This window comes from Phoxinus phoxinus, assembly GCF_949152265.1.
Source record: "Phoxinus phoxinus genome assembly, chromosome: 3".
NCBI classification, from domain to species: domain Eukaryota; kingdom Metazoa; phylum Chordata; class Actinopteri; order Cypriniformes; family Leuciscidae; genus Phoxinus; species Phoxinus phoxinus.
The window spans coordinates 32,890,213-32,911,217 of record NC_136878.1 but is presented as its reverse complement, the minus strand read 5'-3'; the positions used below and the strand labels follow the sequence as shown (position 1 = coordinate 32,911,217).

General features: G+C 37.0%; 1 protein-coding gene across 16 annotated transcripts in view; it reads left to right on the top strand.

The window, feature by feature from the left end:
* Window positions 1-21,005, top strand: part of kcnt1b (potassium sodium-activated channel subfamily T member 1b) — a 105,665-nt gene that overhangs the window by 4,596 nt on the left and 80,064 nt on the right. For 4 of the 16 annotated variants that reach the window (XM_079607283.1, XM_079607288.1, XM_079607295.1 and 1 more), the window contains exon 1: window positions 11,783-12,018. The exons of the other annotated variants lie outside the window; for them this stretch is intronic. In XM_079607283.1, the coding sequence (XP_079463409.1) occupies window positions 11,873-12,018 (146 nt within the window). In that variant the 5' untranslated portion in view covers window positions 11,783-11,872. Of the gene's footprint in view, window positions 1-11,782; window positions 12,019-21,005 lie in introns of those variants that run through there. 16 annotated transcript variants of the gene reach the window in all.

Here is a 21,005-nt window from a genome sequence, read left to right as displayed (position 1 = left end):
GATTTTGATGAATTGATCATTAGCAAGTGTGATCACCTCTATAAAAGTAGACGTTTTGGCAGTTTGCTGGTCTGGAGCCTTCAGGTGTGTGTTAACACAATGCCAATGAGGAAAGACATCAGTAATGATCTTAGAAAAGCAATTGTTGCTGCCATCAATCTCAGAAGGGTTATATGTCCAAACAATTTGAAGTCCATTATTCTACAGTAAGGAAGAGTATTCACAAGTGGAAAAGACAGTTTCCAATCTTCCCAGGAGTGGACGTCCCAGCAAATATACCCCAAGGTCAGACCGTGCAATGCTCAGAGAAATCGCAAAACAACACTTCAAGAACTACACCTCAAACTTTACAGGCCTTTGTTAACATGGTAAACGTTAAAGTTCATGGCACTACAAGAAAAAGATGGAAAAAGTATGGCATGTTTGGAAGTGTTGCCAGTAAAAGCTTCTTCTCTCTAAAAATAACATGACAGCATGGCTTAGGTTTGCAAAGTTGCATCTGAACAAACCTCAAGACGTCTGGAACAATGTCCCCTGGACAGACAGACAAAGTAGAGATGATGGCCATAATGTACAGCGCCGAGTTAAGCAAAAACTAAACTCAGCTTATCAGCACAAACACCTCATACCTACTGTTCATCATGCCGATGGAAGGTTGATGATTTTTGGCTTGTTTTGCACCCACGGGACCTAGGCCCCTTTCAGTCATTGAGTCGACCATGAACTCCTCAATATACCAAAGTAATCTAAAGTCAAATGTGAGGCCATCTGTCCGACAGCTAAAGCTTGGCCGAAATTGGGTCATTCAACAGGACAAGGATCCCAAGCACACCAGCAAATCTGCAACAGAATGGCTGAAAAGAAAAGAATCAAGGTGTTGCACTGGCCCAGTCAAAGTCCAGATCTCAACCCGACTGAAATGCTGTGGCGGGATCTTAAGAGAGCTATGCATAAACCAATGCCCACAAACCTCAATGAACTGAAGCGTCGTTGTAAAGAAGAGCGGGCCAAAATTCCTCCAGAACGATGAACGATGAGACCGATACTGCCATACAGAAACGATCACTTCAACTTATTTGGTGCTAAAAGTGGCTCTACAAGCAATTGAATAATAGGGTGTACTTAGTTTGTCACCCATGGCTTTTCCATTTTGGCTTTTTATATATATATATATATACAGTATATATTATGTTATAGAAATGTATACAGTATACTGTATGTGTTAGTGTTTTTACTGTATTTTTGGTCAAATAAATGCAGTCTTGATGAACATTCAGTTACAGACAAAAGTTTGGGGTTGGTAAGAATTGTAATGGTTTTGAAAAAAGCCTCTTATGCTCATTAAGGCTCCATTTTTTTGTTCCCTGTCATTTTGTCTCTATGCAAGTCTCACAAGTACAGTTCAATTGAACAATTCATGCCATTTTTATTTATTTGTTTTGAAAGTAGTCATAATGTACATGTCCTTAAAAAATTTAATAATTACTGGCTCTCTGTACATTATCCCTTACTTAATAAAAATGGTCCCTGTCAGTTAATTGTTATGAACTACTATGCAAAAGTGACAGAACTGTAACTAGTAGACAGGAAGATGGTAAATTCACAGTAAAATGTTTCACACTGTAGTTCAGCTCATGCTGTCTGTGCAACACAACAGTTTGGTGCTGATCATCCTTGTTCATTAGGTGTGTGTGTGTGTGTGTGTGTGTGTGTGCGCGCGCGCTTGAGTCATAGGCTAATGCTTTAACGTGGTGTGAAGTCGGGAATCTCCACATGCTGCTGTCATTTCAATGATGAGATTGTGTGCTTGTGTGCATTGTGTGCGAAAGTGTGCTCGTGTCTGTTCTGAACATAGAAATTAAGGCTGTTTGTGTGTGTGTGTGCTTGTAAGTGATTATCTCTAAGGTTGCCCAGAGGTCCTTTCCTCTGACTATTTTGCTTTTCTCTCTCAGTTGCATTACTGTTCCCTCCATTTCAGTTTCTGTCCATCCCAACTCCCATATTTTCACAGTATATGTGCGTGTATATGCACCTATATATTGTGTGTGGGAGTTGAAGAGGACAGAGGACATTTTCTCATGCCAAAATGACAGTACAGAGCATCAGCAGTAGTTTGTCAGCTTCGTTTCAGACAGTCAACTGTGACTTTGCTCCAGTCAATCATATCAATCTCACCTTTTTGTGGTTGTGTCAGTGGAAGCTATTGTATCCTCATCAACAGCAGCAAAAGCAGTGTTGTGTGTCCCCACAAAGATAGTAATACCAGAAATGTTTGACCTTGAGGGGACATTTTAATTTATGATTTATAAATAGCTTATAAATAATACTAAATGATGTTTTTTGAAAATGTAAAAATACAAAGTTTACTGTGAGGGTTGTGTTTAGGGGTAGGGTTAGGGTTAGGGGATAGAATATATAAAGTGTGTGTGTGTGTGTGTGTGTGTGTGTGTGTGTGTGTGTGTGTGTGTGTGTGTGTGTGTGTGTGTGTGTGTGTGTGTGTGTGTTCTTGTATATCTGGTTTATGAGGACACAAATGTAAATAATGCGTACACTGTAAACCTGAATAAGTTGGCAGAACTCAAAAACATTTAAGGCAATCAATTGCCTCAAATCTTTTAAGTTATGAAATTCAAAGTTTAAGTAAGCATAACTAGCAGATTTCTATTTTGTACTTAAACATTTTAAGTTACACTAATTCTTACAATTAACTTAAATCTTTCATGTAATCTCAATGTGAACACTTCTATTAGTATAAACTTAGTTAGCTTTAACAAGCTAATCTACTAACATACTAATTTGCTAACATATTAGTAAAAGTATGTTATACAGAAGCACTTGCTGTATGAGTGCAACAATATAAAGGTATAATTTGCTCTCAAATCAAGCTGCGTGCACCACTTGTCACCATGATGGTAACTATCCTAAAACCAACATTAACAGACATTCTTCTAAATTAGTATAACAAAACATTAATCACTACTAAATCTCCCACTTAACATAATCTTGCACAAAAAATATTGACACTTAATTTTAGCATTTACTCTCCCTTTCGAGTGCCATCGGCAAAGCATGCTGGGGAATAGACATCCCAGCCCAGTTTCAGTTAAACTTAAGTTATTCTAAATTAAAAGAAATAATTTCATAAAACTCAAAACAATGAAACAGTTCAGTTTACTTAAAATATATCAGTTCTGTGAACTTGAAAGAAAAAGAAAGTGCTAAATACTCATAAAAGTTCATTTGACTTTACAGTTTAATTTAAGTTTGTCCTACTCAAACCAATTCATTATTTTGAGCGTTAGGGTTTAGTGTATCACTAATTAGTGTAAGTGGATAATTTGTAACCAGTAACCTGTAATAGTGTAACCTTTAATGTAAGGGGATATAATATACATTACAGCTAGAGAGTCCCCGTAAACCACATATTTAAGTGTGTGTGTGTGCGTCTGTGTGTGTGTGTGTGTGTGTGTGTGTGTGTGTGTGTGTGTGTGTGTGTGTGTGTGTGTGTGTGTGTGTGTGTGTGTGTGTGTGTGTGTGTGTGTGGTGAATATATTCACTTAAGAATTAATTTTCATTTACATAACTGATGTCAAAAGGGTGTCAATAAAGGCCTTAGGATGTTTGTTAGTCTAAACTGATGATGGATAAACTTTCTGGCTAAACTAGCAGCTTGAAGTACCTTATTTCATAATATTGCATCGAACTAATTCCAAAAAGCCCATGAGCACCACAGCTACTTGTTGGATTTGTCACAAAGCATTGTCTATATCTATATCAACTAGTAATATTGGACATAAAATCATTAAATGACGTCAATCTGACTGCATCAGTGTGGAGGTGTTTTGGCAGTGTGCTAATCTGAGCCTGTGCTGGCATGAGTATGAAAGGTGAATGTGCTTTAGGGCTGTTCCTCCTATGCAGTCTAGACTAAAGGCCAAAGTGGCCTCTGCATCACAGTGAGTGGGCGACTGCCATTTATTGTCAGAATATCTGTCTTTCACAAAAGCCACTGGCTGCGCTGAACTGCATTTTCTGAAGTTCTTCGTCATGTTCGTCGAATGTTCTTATCAGTGTGGCAAATGTAGGTTTGTTTCCTGACAGTAATCTATGACTAAATGTCAAGCTTATTCTATACTTCTGCACAGAAACACCCTTGCAACCGCACAGCAACATGTTAGCGGCCATTCAGAACACCTTAGCAACTGCATAGCAACAACCTGGCAACAGTTGCATTGTATCAACTTGTGCACTGACAAGCACCAATCACATGTTCTTCAGATAATGCTAACACATAGCTTGTACTATTGTATTATGTCTACCTAGATTTTGATAGTAAACAGACAAAGCCTCTTATCAAAACCTGGAGAGAGAAAACAACTTTTTGTTTTATAAATGCAATCATCAGTGTGTTTTCCTAAGGATCCATTCTGATATGTTGACACACTTCTCCAAATAAAAGATTGTGGTAGTGCTGCAAATGAGACCTCTGGCTTGACAATTAAATTAGCTGCCATTGTCGAAGCCCTGGCTGTTGAATGTGATAAGCTGTTTTAATGAAGGCAGTGAAAGAAAGCAAAAAGCGCGAGAACATTTGTGTATGTGTGTGTCACACGGCTCAGCGAATGTGAAGAGATGTCTCAGAGGTTAGCCAGAAGAGCTATTCAGTGGAGGGGGAGACATGCTGCTTAGTGGAGGTGGAGATTTCAATCCTCTCATTAGAGCTTGAGTAATTTCCCCAAGACTAGAGAATAAAACCGCTTGCATTTAATCTCATGTTATACTGCCGTCTCATATTACACAGCGCCATCAGATGATTTTATGTTTGTATATAATCTAGTTTCAACATATTAAGTTGGTTCGTCATACTGCATGTCAGTTTTGTAAGAAACAATTCGAGCAACAGGTTTGCTGTTTCTCACAATATATTCTATTAAGTTCCACAAAGAAAATCAGGCAGGTTTGGAATGACATGAGGATGAGAAAATGACATCATTTTACATTTTTGGGTGACTGTTCCTTTAAGGGTGGTGTGCACATCACATTTCAAGACCATATTTTTTTTGCACTGCGATTTATAAAAAATAAAAATGTTTTGATAGACTTCTGTAGTGTGTACTGAAATCAGTGTGAGGCCAGCTACTTTCTTGCTCGATGACCATGAATAAACAATGTTATGGTCACTGAGTGTGTGTTGTGGCCATGACAACTTATATTAGTGAGAACCACTATGATACCCGTTATCTCAGTTTAAACAGGCCGTCTGCCTTGTTTGCCATTTGAATTGCATTCAAAATAGACTGTGATCAATGTAGCAGTGAGACAGTCCTTCTCTGATTGTGTACGTGTTCATTTCAAATCACTGCAAGACAACAGTACAATATCACCTCCCTGATTAATTATACAATCCCCCTTACTGAAAAAATGGAAGCCTATTAAGAGATTAGCCAAGAAATCTCATCGGTATTTTTGGAATATTGAGATGACTGAATAGCAATTACATACAGACATTTCCCTGCTAAAATAACATTCGGTAATAACACGACTGTTTAATATTACATTTAAGATCAGTTTGTATCCATTCATTCTCCTAGAGGTGTTCAATCAAATAATTGATTGCTCTGGTTATGGAATTTAACTTTTCTACCCATTTTAAATACTGAGGAGTTCTTATAAGGACTGGTGTTAATGTCTGTTTCATTTCCTGTTTAAAACAAACAAAAAAACATTAACACAATTAATGCTGCGTCTATTTTTTTTTCAATTCCTGAAGTATGTCAATGTCTTTTCCCCACGTCCTTTGGCTGTAGCATTACAGTATTATGATCAAACTATCTGTTGCTGAGACAGGAACATCACCAAACACACTATTTAAAAGGCACAGCCAAAAGTGACATTTAGTAGGTTTATGTTTAAGTTTTTACAATTAAAAGTTGTTATAATATTTTTAATGTTCTATATTTAGGCCTGGCTTTTAAGTATGCTGAATGGCTATAATTACAAATTGTATCCCCAGAAATAAAAATAAAATAATAAATTTAACAGAGGAATCAGTATCACTGTTAGTATCTGTGATATTGCCCTTCAATAGTTAAAAGATGCCTTTAAACGAATGTTTCACATTAATTTGGGGATTCAATATCTGTGAATAATGTTAAAGTTGTAATCGATTGACAGCCCTACTAATAATACATTATTTATTTGTTGTTTCATTTTTTTGTGAGTGTTTTTGCACATATTCTCTTTTGCTTATTGTTTTCTGCACAGCTGTTTTGTAGAAGTCAATTATTAACGCTTTTCCTTTTGTACTGCTCCTGCCCCCCAATAGGATGCTCGATTTCCTTGTGAAATGTGCCATGAAATCTCGGAATTACAGCCAGCAATGCTTCCTCTCATTTAGATATCTTTTGGACTGTCTCTGTCTTGGTTTTTTATATCTCTGCTTGCCTTTAATGAAGAGCAGTAATGTGGAACCGGTGTAGTGCACAGAACCATGTTCTGAATCATCCGTCTGTAAAATCCATGGGCATTCTCTGCATTGATTCTAGACCCCCCAGACCGAAGCATCTTACACATGCTTCATCAGGACTGGATAAGGATGTCATATATTTTGCTATATCTGTAGAAGAGCGTTAAATGAATTTTCTCTCACAGGCGTGTTTGCTGCTGTATTGTCTGACTGTGCCCAGTGGGGCTCTCGCACTTATTCAGTGCTGCTGCTGTAGAAATCTGGAGCTCTCGGCCTTGTGTTAATGTGTAGTGACAGGAAATCATCTCTACACTCGAGACTTCCATCTGCTGTTCTGAACGGGGAAATGGTTTAGTTATTAGCGGTCTGGTCTGTCAGATGCTTTGGCTGTGAATTCTCTGACTTTGCCGTGTTTTTTTTTAAATTTGTGTAACTTTTGTTTGCTTGCCTTCGGATAATTTGTGGTTAACATCACATAATGAAAAAAGAATAATCCGGAAATAAATAGGTCTACAACATATGTGTTTTATAAGACAAGGCAAGCTACCAATTTAATCTTAATTACGCACCAATATGATTTATGAACAATGTGCTTTTCAAGAATATTAATAATATAGTATAGTCTGACAGAAAATTTGATTTTTTTCAGCTTTTTGTTTAATTAAAAAAAAAAAAAATTATGAATCTTACCCACATTCAAGTGTTGATAAAAAATGATGCATGAAGCTATAGCTAGAGTAAAATGTTTTTTTAAATGGAAAGCGTTAAAGTAGCCTACAGTTAAAGGTATGTACAGGTGAAACTCGAAAAATTAGAATATCGTGCAAAAGTTCATTTATTTCTGTAATTCAACTTAAAAGGTGAAACTAATATATTATATAGATCCATTACATGCAAAGTGAGATATTTCAAGCCTTTTTTTTTGTTATAATTTTGATGATTATGGCTTACAGCTATGCAAACCTTTTCACAATATTCAAATTTTTCGAGTTTCACCTGTATAACTGTAGGCTACTTTAACTCTTTCCATTTAAAAAATGCATCCTTTTTTATCAATACTTGAATGTGGGTAAGTTTCATTAAAAAAAAAAAACTTTTTTTAACCAAAATATATGGTGGAGTATAAGTAGTGGTATACAGTAGTTAAAGTGATATGTAAATAGTAAACTATAAGTATGATGTTATGTTCACCTAAAGAAAACTTGCAAGTAGGCTATACTTGCAGTATAAAATGACTAAACTAGTAGTTTACTGAGAGTGCACTTCACACTTTGTTAGAGTGTACTTTCATAAACTAAAAAATGTGCTACAAGTATTTGACAAGGAAACTATCAGTATACCTAAGTTCACTTAAAGGATTAGTTCACTTTTAAAGTGAAAATTCTGTCATCATATACTCCCCCTTAAGTTGTTTCAAACCTGTATGAATTTCTTTCCTCTGCTGAACACAAAGGAAGATATTTAGAAGAATGTCAGTAACCAGACAGTTTTTGGTTCCCATTGACTTCCATAGTAGGAAAAAAATATACTATGGAAGTCAATGGGAACCAAAAACTGTCTGGTTACTGACATTCTTCTAAATATCTTCCTTTGTGTTCAGCAGAGGAAAGAAATTCATACAGGTTTGAAACTACTTAAGGGTGAGTATATGATGACAGAATTTTCATTTTAAAAGTGAACTAATCCTTTAATATAGTTGCAGTACAAACGAAAAACTTAGTTGTAAACTACTCAGTTTACTATTACACTTGCACAGTTAAGTATATACTTTAAAGTATACTTTTTTTAAACTAGAAAGTGGGCAAATTTAGTCCCAAGTAGTATTGAAACAGTGCACTTACAAGTATACTTTTAGTACATTGACATTAATTTACTTACTACATAAAGTAACAATATACTTTAAGTATTCTTAATACAATCATTTTTTTGTAAGGGTAGCATGATGTTTCTATATGCAGTATGACAAATATGTAAATGTATAAAATGGGGATACTGTACGTGTACACACTTATGTTGTACGGTATTCGATTAGAGGAATTGGAGCAAGAGTTAGAGGTTACCTTTTTTTATGTTGGAGTTACAATACAAAAATGCTCACAAGATGTGTAAAATAAACAGTGTAAAATTTGTGATTTACTCTAGTAACATGTAGGCCTACTGCAGTGCATGAAGCACAATAAAGTACTCCATAAAGAGATCCTTGTTTTAGTGCTACCATCATCTTTTAAGGTCATTGTGAATTTAAAGTCTCTCATGTTAATGGGTGAAAGTTTTCCTACAGTATGTTATAGAAGAAAAAAAGTTAGACATAAGAGAATTATTGTAAATTACGTTTTTGCACTATATTGGCTAATTGATATGGACAATTGACATAAAATCATAAAATCAAAAAGTTTTATCATGGCAAAAAAACATTTAGAACTATTTCTAAATATATTCTCTGAAAGGTCTTATCAACTTCACACAATTTAGATTCACAAGTAAATTTATCTTGTTTTCAGGATATTTTTATATAAAAACATAATATATGATATTGGAAAATAATATTTAGCAGTGAACTGTAAACTTGATTAGCTAAAAAATATTTGGTGTTGCTTTAAAATAAAAAAATCTGATTGGTGGTCTGAATGTCGAATAGATTCAGTTTATTGAGCGTTTTACTCACACCTCTTGAGTTCATACAAATCAATAATACTCAGTAACAGTAACAATAACACGGTCTCAGGGAAGATTGGGAAATATGTGTATTGGTCTTCCTCTGACCACAGGGTGTCACTGTGATATTTCATTGGTGGAATCCCCCTGTCTACTGTTCTCATAATCTAGTGTTACATAATCGTCATCCTTAGTGCAGAGATTGAACAAGAACAGAGACTCCCACTCAGGCAGTGGGCCGTACTCTCTATTCTTGAAGATTTCATGACTGCGTGTTTATGTTTGGTTTCCAGCATGTGCTGTTATAATTTATATCAAAGATGTGTGGTTTCTGGGGGAACAACATGTACTGTAGATATTTGAATATTAGTAAGATTAGATTAGAATATGTGTCATGATTACAAAAAATATGTTCTTTAAATCAGTGTTGAACTGTAATTGAAAAATCAATTGTATTAAAAGGTTAACGACCTTAATGTGCTTCTTATCTAACATGTCTCAATGATTCAGTGTGATCAGTAAGCCTCACAACAACTATACAAATAAACATAATTTCCCTTGACTTGTTGAGGATGTGTGTGATACTATGTTTCGTCATACTAAATGGGATAAACCCCTTACAGCATCCGACACCACCTAGCCAATATAGAAACCACAGCATCACACTAACAACCACCCAGAGCACTTAGGGGGCTTATACACTGGGTTTGTTTGCTGCGGTCCGAGCCCGAGCGTGATTGTTCCCGGCGCCCCCCGCAGCGTTGGTCAGGTTTCACACTCAACTTGATTCTATCGGACCCTGGTGCGTTTGCGTGGATATTATGCAATCGCAAACGTGCACGGCGCATGATAGAAAACAGAACGCGGGTCAATATATTGTGTTTTTATTTATTAATTCGGTGCTATTATGCGCAGCTGAGTGAACAAAGGTTTAGTGTGTGTGTGTGTGTGTGTGTGTGTGTGTGTGTGTGTGTGTCGCATAAGGTCTTCTGCTGCTTGCAAACGGACTCTTTTGAGGAGACAGTGGATTTCCAAATTTGTTTCCCTGATTCCACGCGCTATGCGCGAATAGGCCTACACTGCAGGCTCACTCTCGCTCGTCTTATCCAAGGTAAATCATCAACACTACCATCCCTTACATGCGTTTTATTTAACTAAATACATCATAATTAGCTAAAACGCATTGCCAGGTCATTTTACTTCCTGAACAAGCGCTCACCCGAGTGCGTGTTGCTTTCACATTCATGGGAACCGCGGCAACCGAACTCAGACCACCTCCTCCAGGTAGTCTCGGGTTCGGTACCCCAGTGCGCCGGCTCCGCATGACAGCGTGCACATTAGCGATTTTTAATGCGAACCGTGCCCCGTTCCGAACCAAACTACCAGTGTGAAAGCCCCCTTAGGCAACTGCATAGCAACACCCTGAAAACCAACTAGAGACCAGAATATCTTGCAACATGTAGAAGCTCTACTAACTTTGGCAAGTAGCAGCAACTACACAGAACACCAAAGCAATGCACGAACAATCACTTAAAACAGTTTAACAATTGCATAGCAACACCTTGGCAACCAACTACAGACCAGAATATCTTAGGAACTTGCGGATGGGCTCTATTAACTTTGGCAAGTAGAAACTAACACCATAGCAATGTACTAACAACCACTCAAAACTGTTTAACAACTGCATAGCAACACCTTGGCAACCAACTACAGACCAGAATATCTTAGAAACTTGAGGATGGGCTCTATTAACTTTGGCAAGTAGAAACTAACACCATAGCAATGTACTAACAACCACTCAAAACAGTTTAACAACTGCATAGCAACAACTTGGCAACCAACTACAGACCAGAATATCTTAGAAACTTGAGGATGGGCTCTATTAACTTTGGCAAGTAGCAACTACACAGAACACCATAGCAATGTGCTAACCACCACTCAAAATACTTTAACAATTGCATAGCAACACCTTGGCAACAAACTACACTTCAGACTATCGTAGAAACTTGAGGATGGGCTCTTTTAAATTGGGCAAGAAATCAACTACACAGTACACCATAGCGATACACTATCAACCATTCACAACACCCTAGCGGCAAGCTGAATCATCGTTTTCTTCAAAAAAAATTATTCTGTGCTCATTCTGTAACTTAAATGAACACAAACTGTCCCATTTAAGATACTTTAGTGTAAATCTCAGTTTTTTGCTACAGATTAATTTGAACCCTATATTTAGTCAACAATAAAGAATAAATGCAATTTAATCTAAAAAAAAAAAAAAAAATTAGTAGCCTTTCCTGATTTCCTGTTTAGTTGAGTAAATAGTTTAATTTGTTAAAACATTTCTTAATGCCGATTATGCTGTCCTCTAAAATGCTTAACTTATACAGTCCATTATCTTCACCTTTCATCTCTCCATTGATTTCATACCGGAAAAAGGATGCTATTCAGCAGCATTATTAAAATGTGTGGCTAAGCTTGATGTCTTGGTTTTGATGTGTTAATGTGATTCGGTACAGATACACTTCTGAGCCGGACCTGCGCAGTTGAAGCTGGAGAATCTTGATATTGAGCACTAAAGCACTCCACGCGCCTCTTCAGTCGTGTGATAACCCTCATCGACGTCGTGAGCGTGACACGCGCGTCCGGCAGCAGGTGCATTTACGGATGCGACGCGCGGTAAAGTGAAGCATGAACTCGCGCTGACGGTACCCGTCCATCTCTCCTGCTAGTAACTTGTGAGCCTGAAGAATGGCAGGTGCCAAAAAAACCGAGTCGCCGTCCGAAATCGACCCGGACGGAAAGACCGAAGCCAGGAAATCCTTCGAGCAAATTTGGCTCAATTCGGCGGTGCCTGTTCGGACGATGGGTTCTTTTGAGAGCGATGCTGGCCAAAGGTACCGCAGTCCCGTTTCAGGCAGCGTGTGTGTGACTGTGTGTGTGTGAGAGAACACTGTTTGATAATAAAACTGCAGCATCCTCCAGCACGCGCCACATTCACTGAGAATAATTTAAAACAAATGAGCTAATGACGATGGTAGATTAAACGATCAAACACCATATATTTCGTGTTTATTTGAGCTTGCATGTAAAAGGTAGCGATTTTGTTCTAGTCAGCGAATCACAACAGTGCATCTTTATTCGTTTTGATCATCTGAATGTCATATCTGCCGGATTATGCTGTGGTAATATTAGCCTAATCTGATCCAAAGATTACAAAAGCCACTTAAAACGTTTATAGTTTAATATGACTGACAGGAGGGTGGAGGGTGCTGCATCCAGCAATAGCTCTTTATTACATTAAGAAATGAAACTGATTTTGTATTGTTGTAGCCTAATGCAACCGCAACTCAGAAGGCTGAACTAGCAGAAACTTCTACTAATTTGTGTCAAATTAGCCTACTTGTTTGACAGTCAAATATCATGATTTGTGTGAAGCACATAGACAAATGATTTAACCTGAGCTTGGTGAACAAAGCAAACTGATGTATTTTCATAGTCACATTTGCTCTGTGTGGCCTTATATATTTAATTTGTATTTATTTCATCAATACACATCATCCATTCATTTTCAATGCATGTTCTATTTGACATCTCATTATTAAATGATATTGGATCCAACTGACTGATGAGCAAGCATAAGTGTATTACATTTAAATAATGAAATTTGTATAGGCTTTTCACAATACACATATTTCAAAGCAGCTACACAGAAAATGCACGTGTCTACAAATTAGAGTGATCTGTTTAGAGTGACTGTGTCCAAGTTATGTATTTCAGAAATGTAGGCCTACATATTCACGCAGTTAGCTAACTATATATTATTTTAAACAATGTATTAATTTAAGGCAGAAACAAGCTAATTGACATAATGAATACATGTTAACAAATGATTAGGGATATATAGAAAATTTACTATTGGTGCAATTGACACAAAATATTACAACCACGGTCATATAATTGTTGACTGAATCTCCTTTGACTAACAGACACTTGAGGCTGTCAAGCACATTATCACTTATTAAGGTGTAATAAATCAATATATCAGTCTATATGCAAATCTCATCTCAATATGATGTTTTCATTATGGTTTGGTTAGGCAGATTAATCATTCACAATGCTTTTCTTTATTCTTAGTCCACACCCAGCTCTCATCTCACTATACAGCCGTTCTTTCAATGTGAGTTGAAGCTCGATGGACCTAATGCAGCTTTCCACAGGGCTGGTTTCATATCTGTTCAATGATGTCCTCTAATGTAATCCACTCCAACTACCCATTCAGCCTATTGCCCTATTGTGTACTGTGGTAATGGTGCACAAAGGCACTTGTGTTTGCAGTTGAGCTGATATGAGAGATGAGAAAAGGGAGAGCTGTAGAGTTGTGCAAAAATGTCAAAATAGTTTTTATAAGGAGCACAGAGAAATGATTTTTGGTCTTTTTGATGCTGCTTTGAGTTCCCCAAGATTATTATGTTGTATTGCATGTCAACAATTGTGTATATAATGGAAATATATTTATTTTGGTAACACTTTATTTTACAGTGTCATTGTTAGATTTGTTACATGTAGTTACTAAAGTAATAACTGTTAATGCATGCAACTAACCCCAAACCAAACTAACCCTAAGCACATTGTAGTTACTTAACATTACTCAGTTCTTAAATGTATAATTATATTGTAACAAAGACACTTTTTTAAAAGTGTAACCTTTATTTATTTAATGTAATTGCCATGTTATAATTCCTGCATTATCGTTCGGCAAAGATAAAATTCAAAGTATTTATGACATTTTAATCCTCTCTACTAGACATTGGTCCTCTTGTATTACTTTATTAAAATTCTGACTACAGACTTCTAATTTCAGTCTTGTTGTGATGTCTAAACTAGGGATGCACCGAAATGTTGGCCGCCGAAAATGCCATTTTCTTTTCTTTGGCCGAAAGAGAAAAATGGCTCACACCTCAGTGTTCAGCGCTCAGGTTTCACTTTCGCTCTAGCCGTTATCACTGCACTCAATATTCCGCTTTATGCACATGCTCAGGTTATTTTATTTTATTGGTTTGTATATTTTAAATTCATTATCATTAAAATGACTGAATTTCATTAAAAAGTAAAAAAAAAAGCACATTTAAAATAAGAAATACATTTTTAAAAAGCATTTTCAGTTTCGGCCCAGAATTTTCATTTCAGTGCATCTCTAGTCTAAACCCATCAACCTGTGAACCCCTAAAGGGAAACAGTCCAGAGGTTTTTGGTGGCCAGCAGTTTAATTGGTATTTATTGGTCGTTTAAATGAAATGTGACGTTAATGTAACATTCTTTGAGTCCTCCAGGGCTTGAAAGGAGGAAATATGTCTCTCTGTCTCTCTATTGATCCATTCAGTGAATGCCTCAACAACACTACTTTCTTGGCATTACAGTAGTTACCAAGAGCAGACTATAAATAGGCCAAACGCTTACTCAAGGATGAATAGGAATGTCAAATAACTTTTTTTCTTTCTTACCATCATTACACAATACAGAATAAAATGTGGAAAAAAAAAACATTCTGTTATAGACCCTAAAGTGACATGGTGAAGGATAAAAAATATGAGATGGGAGAAAAAATTATATGTCAATGCTTTTGTGTTCTCTCGTAAAAGGTTTGCGTTCCCTCCAAAAACTTTGCGTTTGCCTGCAAAATTGCGTTTGAACACAAAGTTTCTTGAGAATGCAAAAGTTTTGCGAGGGAATGAAAATGTTTTGCGAGCGAACACAAAATCATTGAAATATATTTTTTCCTCCCATCGTAGATTTTTTTCCATTACCATGTGCCTTTAGGGGGCTCCATAGTTATGCAGTGTATGTTCATGTGGTCATTCAAATTCCAACATCAGGGTGAAATTGCTTGTTACTATACTCCTTAAAACATTAACTCATTTAACTCATCAATTGCATTGGCACTTTCTTGATGTCACATCATATTTTTTCAAACTTTCCAATTTACAATATTTTTTATTTAAATTTTTTTTTAATTAAATTGATTAAATTAATTTATTATTTTTATGAATTCTAATGATTAAGTATGGGAAGATGGTTGGTGCATGTTGAATTTCCAAATGTGCATGTCACATGTTAAAGTTACCCAAACTCAGAGCAGAGATGGAGTTGGAACCAAGCCGCTCTGAGATGCTGGAAACACCATTTTTAGTTTGAAAAGTTTATGTAAGTGCCAATTCCAACGGCGTCACACTAGTTGTGATAATGGTGATACCCACATGTCCATAATCTGAAAAACTGAGTACCAGAATTATGCCTGAATTAGTTTATGACTGGTCTAGTTCAAAATAATTTTTTTAAAGTTTAAATAACTGCACTTTTGATAGTGACTAATGCAAAACGTACCACGACACAAATAGCCACCTCTGCCCTCACAATTCTAAACACCCCAAATATTAAAAACAAAAAACCTGAATGATCTAACGTGACTTCAAAGCTACTTTTTGACTTCATCATAACATGTTTTGATTATACCGAAGGACATTTCTCTGCCCTGTCAGGTCTTTCCATTTCTTATTTCAGCACTTAGTGTAGACAGCAAGGAGTGAAAGCGGAGAAGTAAATTGTTTAAATGGTCAACTCTCTTTAAAAGATCACTCATTGTTTGCCCATCATGCTTTTTGATAATACAGATGACACATTTGTCAGCTTCAGATTGGTTATATATTTAATAAATTCCTGCCAAGATGTAAAACGAGAGGCCTAAGCAAAACCCGTTTCATTTATACAAGATAAGAACAATACCTGAGCAGTCTGCTTCATTTTTAGTTTGACATATATCAAAAAAATGTCCAATTGAGTCATTAAAAAAAAAAAAATTGTCTTACATAAGTGCAGTAAACAGTATATTATTAGCCAAAAAAATAATAATTTACACCAGTTTTCATATAATGACAATGTAATGAATCACGTACAATTGTGCATTAATATGTCAACAACTCCCTTTTTGAGCCTTATATAGATCAGGTTTGTAAAAGAACTAGAGCTTCAGAGCACCTCACAGTGAGAGAATGTTTCTGAGGGAGCTGTGAAATGCTGTGGTGCAGTGCAGGTTTTGTATTTGTACAGTATGTAGGTGTAGCTTTAGACAAGCGAAAAATCATTCAGTCCGACAGCAGGGACTCAAGAGTCTGAAACCATGTTCCTTCCTTTGCACACTCTATTTCATCAGTCATATACATGTTCTTTTTGTAAGTAGATATCTCACATCAGTGTTTCTAAACCTTTCTGACACGTAGACTAGACCTCACTGTCGTTCAAAACAATATTGCCCATAACATATATTTTCTGATGTAATAAGGTGTCATTTCAAATATATATTTTTAATAAAAGCAACTGTATAATCTTATGTTAAATTAATTAATGATTTATTTTGTGATTTTAGAAATTTCATGAACTGTGTTCTTCAATAAAAAACAAAACTTATAGAGGGGAAAGAAAATAAATATGATTTGGCATCTTTATTTTTATTTTGGAATATTATTATATATTTGGATTAAAATTTAGATTATTTGAGTATATTCATAATTGTCATTGTAAATTTTTCTGCCCGTTACATTTTATATACTCTGTAGAAATGTTGTGATGGTTTGGTTTGGGGGTAGAGTTAAGGGATCTAAAATATATTTATAAAATCGTAAAAACATGACTAAACTAATTTACTTAACTTTAAATGTTTTACATTTCTATAACTGTAAATACCTAATAATGTTTAGTGGTAGGGGTTCAACTAACAGGCGGCTGAGCATGCTCAGTTTGATCACTGATGATTGACTCAATTTGTGTGAGCATGAGGAGTTGTTATTTAGAAATAATATGTTACATTTTTAGCCTCATGTAGTGTTTTTTTATTATATTTTGCTGTAAAAGTTGTTTCAAGTCACCACCATGTAGTGTTTTTTTATTATATTTTGCTGTAAAAGTTGTTTAAAGTCACCATTAGAATATAATTAGTGTTCTCTTTAGTGAAGTTTCTTTCATTTCAGTGAGTATCTGCAAATTATTATGCCATATAAAAGTAACTATAACTTTTTCAGTTTGTCCGACAAAAGTTAGACAAAATAAGTACATTTTATGTCACTATTGTATAATATATTAATGCTCAGCTTAGTGTTAAATGCGACCTTATTAAACTTGGATCGACAAGTAAAAACATTATTATTTTTGAGTTGACAGAACTTGTTATATTGTTTGACCAACTTGAATTGTTAAGTTGATACAACATACAGTGTGTTTACATGCACCCTCATAATGTGATTTTGGTAGCCTGACTACGTCAGACTTCCTACTTCCGCTAATTTAATTTCGCTCCTGTAGTCAGTCTGAGATAGCAGCCTATCTTTCAGTTTTCCACCGGCCTTCGGACGGCCGGGCCAATCAACGAACAGAGGGCGGGCTGAGAGCCGTGACGTAGACGCTAAGCGCCGAGTTTTACATTGTAGGTTAGAGAAATCGAAAACCGAAACGAGACACGGGATGCAATTTGCTCTGTTATGGAGAACCAGTGCTGCCGCTCCCACCACGCGCTGTGCGTAGGGAACCAAGAGCTGAGGGGGCACCAAAAATATAGCGTTCCGGGAGTCTCCCGCATATTGATAGCGGCTCTCTGATGCCCGCGAATTAGTTAAAATCTCCGGAATCTAGAGTGATCGCGCCCGCGAGACAGAGACTGTGCTCCAAACCGCGTAGCGCGTGCACGGCAGAGAGGGAGAGCGAGCAAGAGAGGCGTGTGCCTCATGAAGCTTCTCGGGGTAGAGGGCATCATAAAGGAATTATGCTTAGGGCACCGAAATGGCTAGCAGCGGCACTGGCTGTGTTTAAAAGATATAATCCTAAATTTGAGAGTTGGCTACAAATATTTTCTTGTTTCACTCAGTCAAAAATAAGTTTAGAGGCCGTGATTGTACTGTGGATGCGTAGATTAACGACGCATAATCTGCCAAAGTCGTTTACAGCCATTTTCACTCCGGTATTTCGCTCACATCATCATGTGTTTACAGCAGGTTTACAGTGGAAGTTTGATTATAGATTTGAGTTCGATGCATGATGTCTGTGGTTCGATGCGGCTGTACAGGCGCATAACATACGTCCTAACTAAACTTATCTGATTGGCTTACGGGTAACCAATGATTTTAAACTTCAGACAAGCGCCCCCTAGCGTGAGAGAAAACACTTCTCTATTACAGTATGCCATTCCAGACTCTGTCTACGAAGCAAAGTGAAGTAGCAGAGTCTGGTATTACCATGCTATGATTTTGGCAATAATGCTATTAAACTTTACCTCATGTAAACGCAATATTTCTAACAAACTAATGCGATTAAGCTCATAATCGTAGTAACCATATTTGCATTTGACTACGTGGCGTACACTGATTTTAATCGCAATAATCAGGCATGTAAACACCTTAATCACAGTATTACTATTTGTACACAGTATCACAGTATTAGCTCTGACTAAAGTGCGCATGTGCTCGGTTCTATACTGATGGCGTGTGTTGTTTACACAACTTCATGAATAAACTCCGTGACATTATTCTGAAGTTTTCTCTAGTTCTCCAATCGCTAAACTAAACTAAACTAAACTCTGTCAACACAACTCACTGCACACTCTCTGCTCCGTATCTTCATCCACTCTGCGCTACGGCAGCGTATGCAAACCTGGCATTGGGACGTTTATCACTGCACCGAATAATATCCAGTACGTCCATAAAAATATATTTTGAATTTGATGTGAGTAGATTAACATGCATACTGTATGCCTATCTGAGTGTGGTATAACCATACTTATTAGCGAATAATCAGAATAATGAAAATGAAAGAGTGCTGAGTTCTCACAAAGAGTTCTGCTTGTCATGTAAACATCTTACTGTGATTAAGACCTTACTCTGATTATTAGAAATAAACAAATTATTGGTGCACACGTAAACAGTACATTTTTCCTTAAGTTGCATTCCATTTCAAGGCAACTTCGAACGCTGTGTCATGGTGTTGATGATATGGGACACCCAACTTTGACACCCAAATGTCTTTGTCGGCTATGTCGGCCAGTTCCATCTCAAGATCAGGTTGACTCACACCTGCCAATGCAGTCGTATTCAGCAGGGATGGATCGAGGCTTAGGGGAGTGACGGGGAAGGTGTTTTTTTCCCCTCTGAACTCCCAGAATCGTTTCCCAAACGATGTTTGCATTGCGATGATTGCAGATTGTAAATACTCTGAATTTATCATGTGAGCTTCTTTGAACTCTCTCAAATTGGGGAAGTGTGACAGTGTACCTTTCTGTAAATCTCCGGCAAGCACTGTCAACTTGCGCTCGAATGCCAAAACCTCCTCCAACACGTGCAGGGCTGTGCGTCCTTTCCCCTGAAGAGCTGTGTTCAGCGTGTTCAAATGCGCTGTCGTGTCTACCATGAAGTGTAGCTTTTCCAGCCACTCTGGCTGTTCCACCTCAGGAAATGTGAGCCCTTTGCTGCCCAGGAAAGTTTTCACTTCTTCCAGACACATTTCAGCACCTCCTCTCTGGACAGCCACCGGACTTTGTTGTGCAGCAGGAGATCAGAATATGTGCTTTCCAACTCATGCACATTTAAACCTTTTGCCATTATTTTATTGACAATCTGAATGACAACATTCATTACTTCTGTGCATTCCGGAGGAAATGTTTGAGCACACAGTTCCTCTTGGTGCTGGATGCAGTGAAAAGTCAGCAGCTTTCTGTCTAGCGACTTCTGCAGTAAAGCCACAAAGCCCTTGTGCATTATGTGCATATGTGCAAAGCCACTGACATCAGGTGGGTGGTGTTTATTCCTTTGGCTCTTAAACAATTCAAGACAGCCTCACAGATGTCCTCCCCCCGTGGCCTTTTAGTGGTATCAACTCAATAATTTCTTCCTGTGGCCCAGCAGAGTTTACATACCGACAGAACAGCGCTATTTGTTCAATATCACCTTTGTCTTTAGATTCATCGCAGGCAATTGAGTTGGCCACAGCTGAATTGATGCCTTTAATTTGCTGTCTGGTGATGTCTTCTGCCATTTTTATGGTTCTGTCTTTGGCAGTCTTTGCAGAGAGGGGCATATCCCTGATTTTCTGCACAATTGCACTCTTGTTTTTAAAGTCCGTAAATAGATGTTCTGAAATCTTAATGAAATATTATTTTATATATTCTCCATCTGTGAACGGCTTCCTGTGCCTGACTATTTCCTGAGCGGCTAGAAAACTAGCATATGTACTTGGATTTGCAGACCTCATCCACTTCTTGAAGTGATTTTTGCTCAATCAACCATCCGCAGCAGTTCCGAAACTGCTTTTTTCTCTCTCATCTACATCCGGATATTTTTTAGCAAAGGCTGCGTGTTTATTCTGGAAATGTCTTGCGACATTTGACTGTTTGTTGTTTGCTAGTTTTTCATTACATATTAAGCATACTGGTAAAACAATCTCGTCAGCAGTGTAAGCATATGAATGTGTCCACGTAGCATTGAACGTTCTTTTTTCTTCAGACACTTTTTTTTCCTTAGAATTCTCCATAGTTGGCTCATAGACATATACATGAAATATATTCAACACGTTAGAAAAGTTTAAGAAATCGTGCGCTGGCGAGTGTCGCACATTGGCGGTTGTGACACATATTAAGAGAGATAATTTTCAAATTTAGAATTACATTTTAAAAATGAACAAATTAAAATAAAATACATTTTAATCAAATACTCATTTTCAAAAGCCACAGGGAGCCGATATAATATACAGTTTGTACTGTATAAAATGATTATGTCTTTGGAAAGTCCCCATAAAACATGGGAACCCAACGTGTGCGTGCGTGCGTGCGTGGTTAGTACTCAGCTCT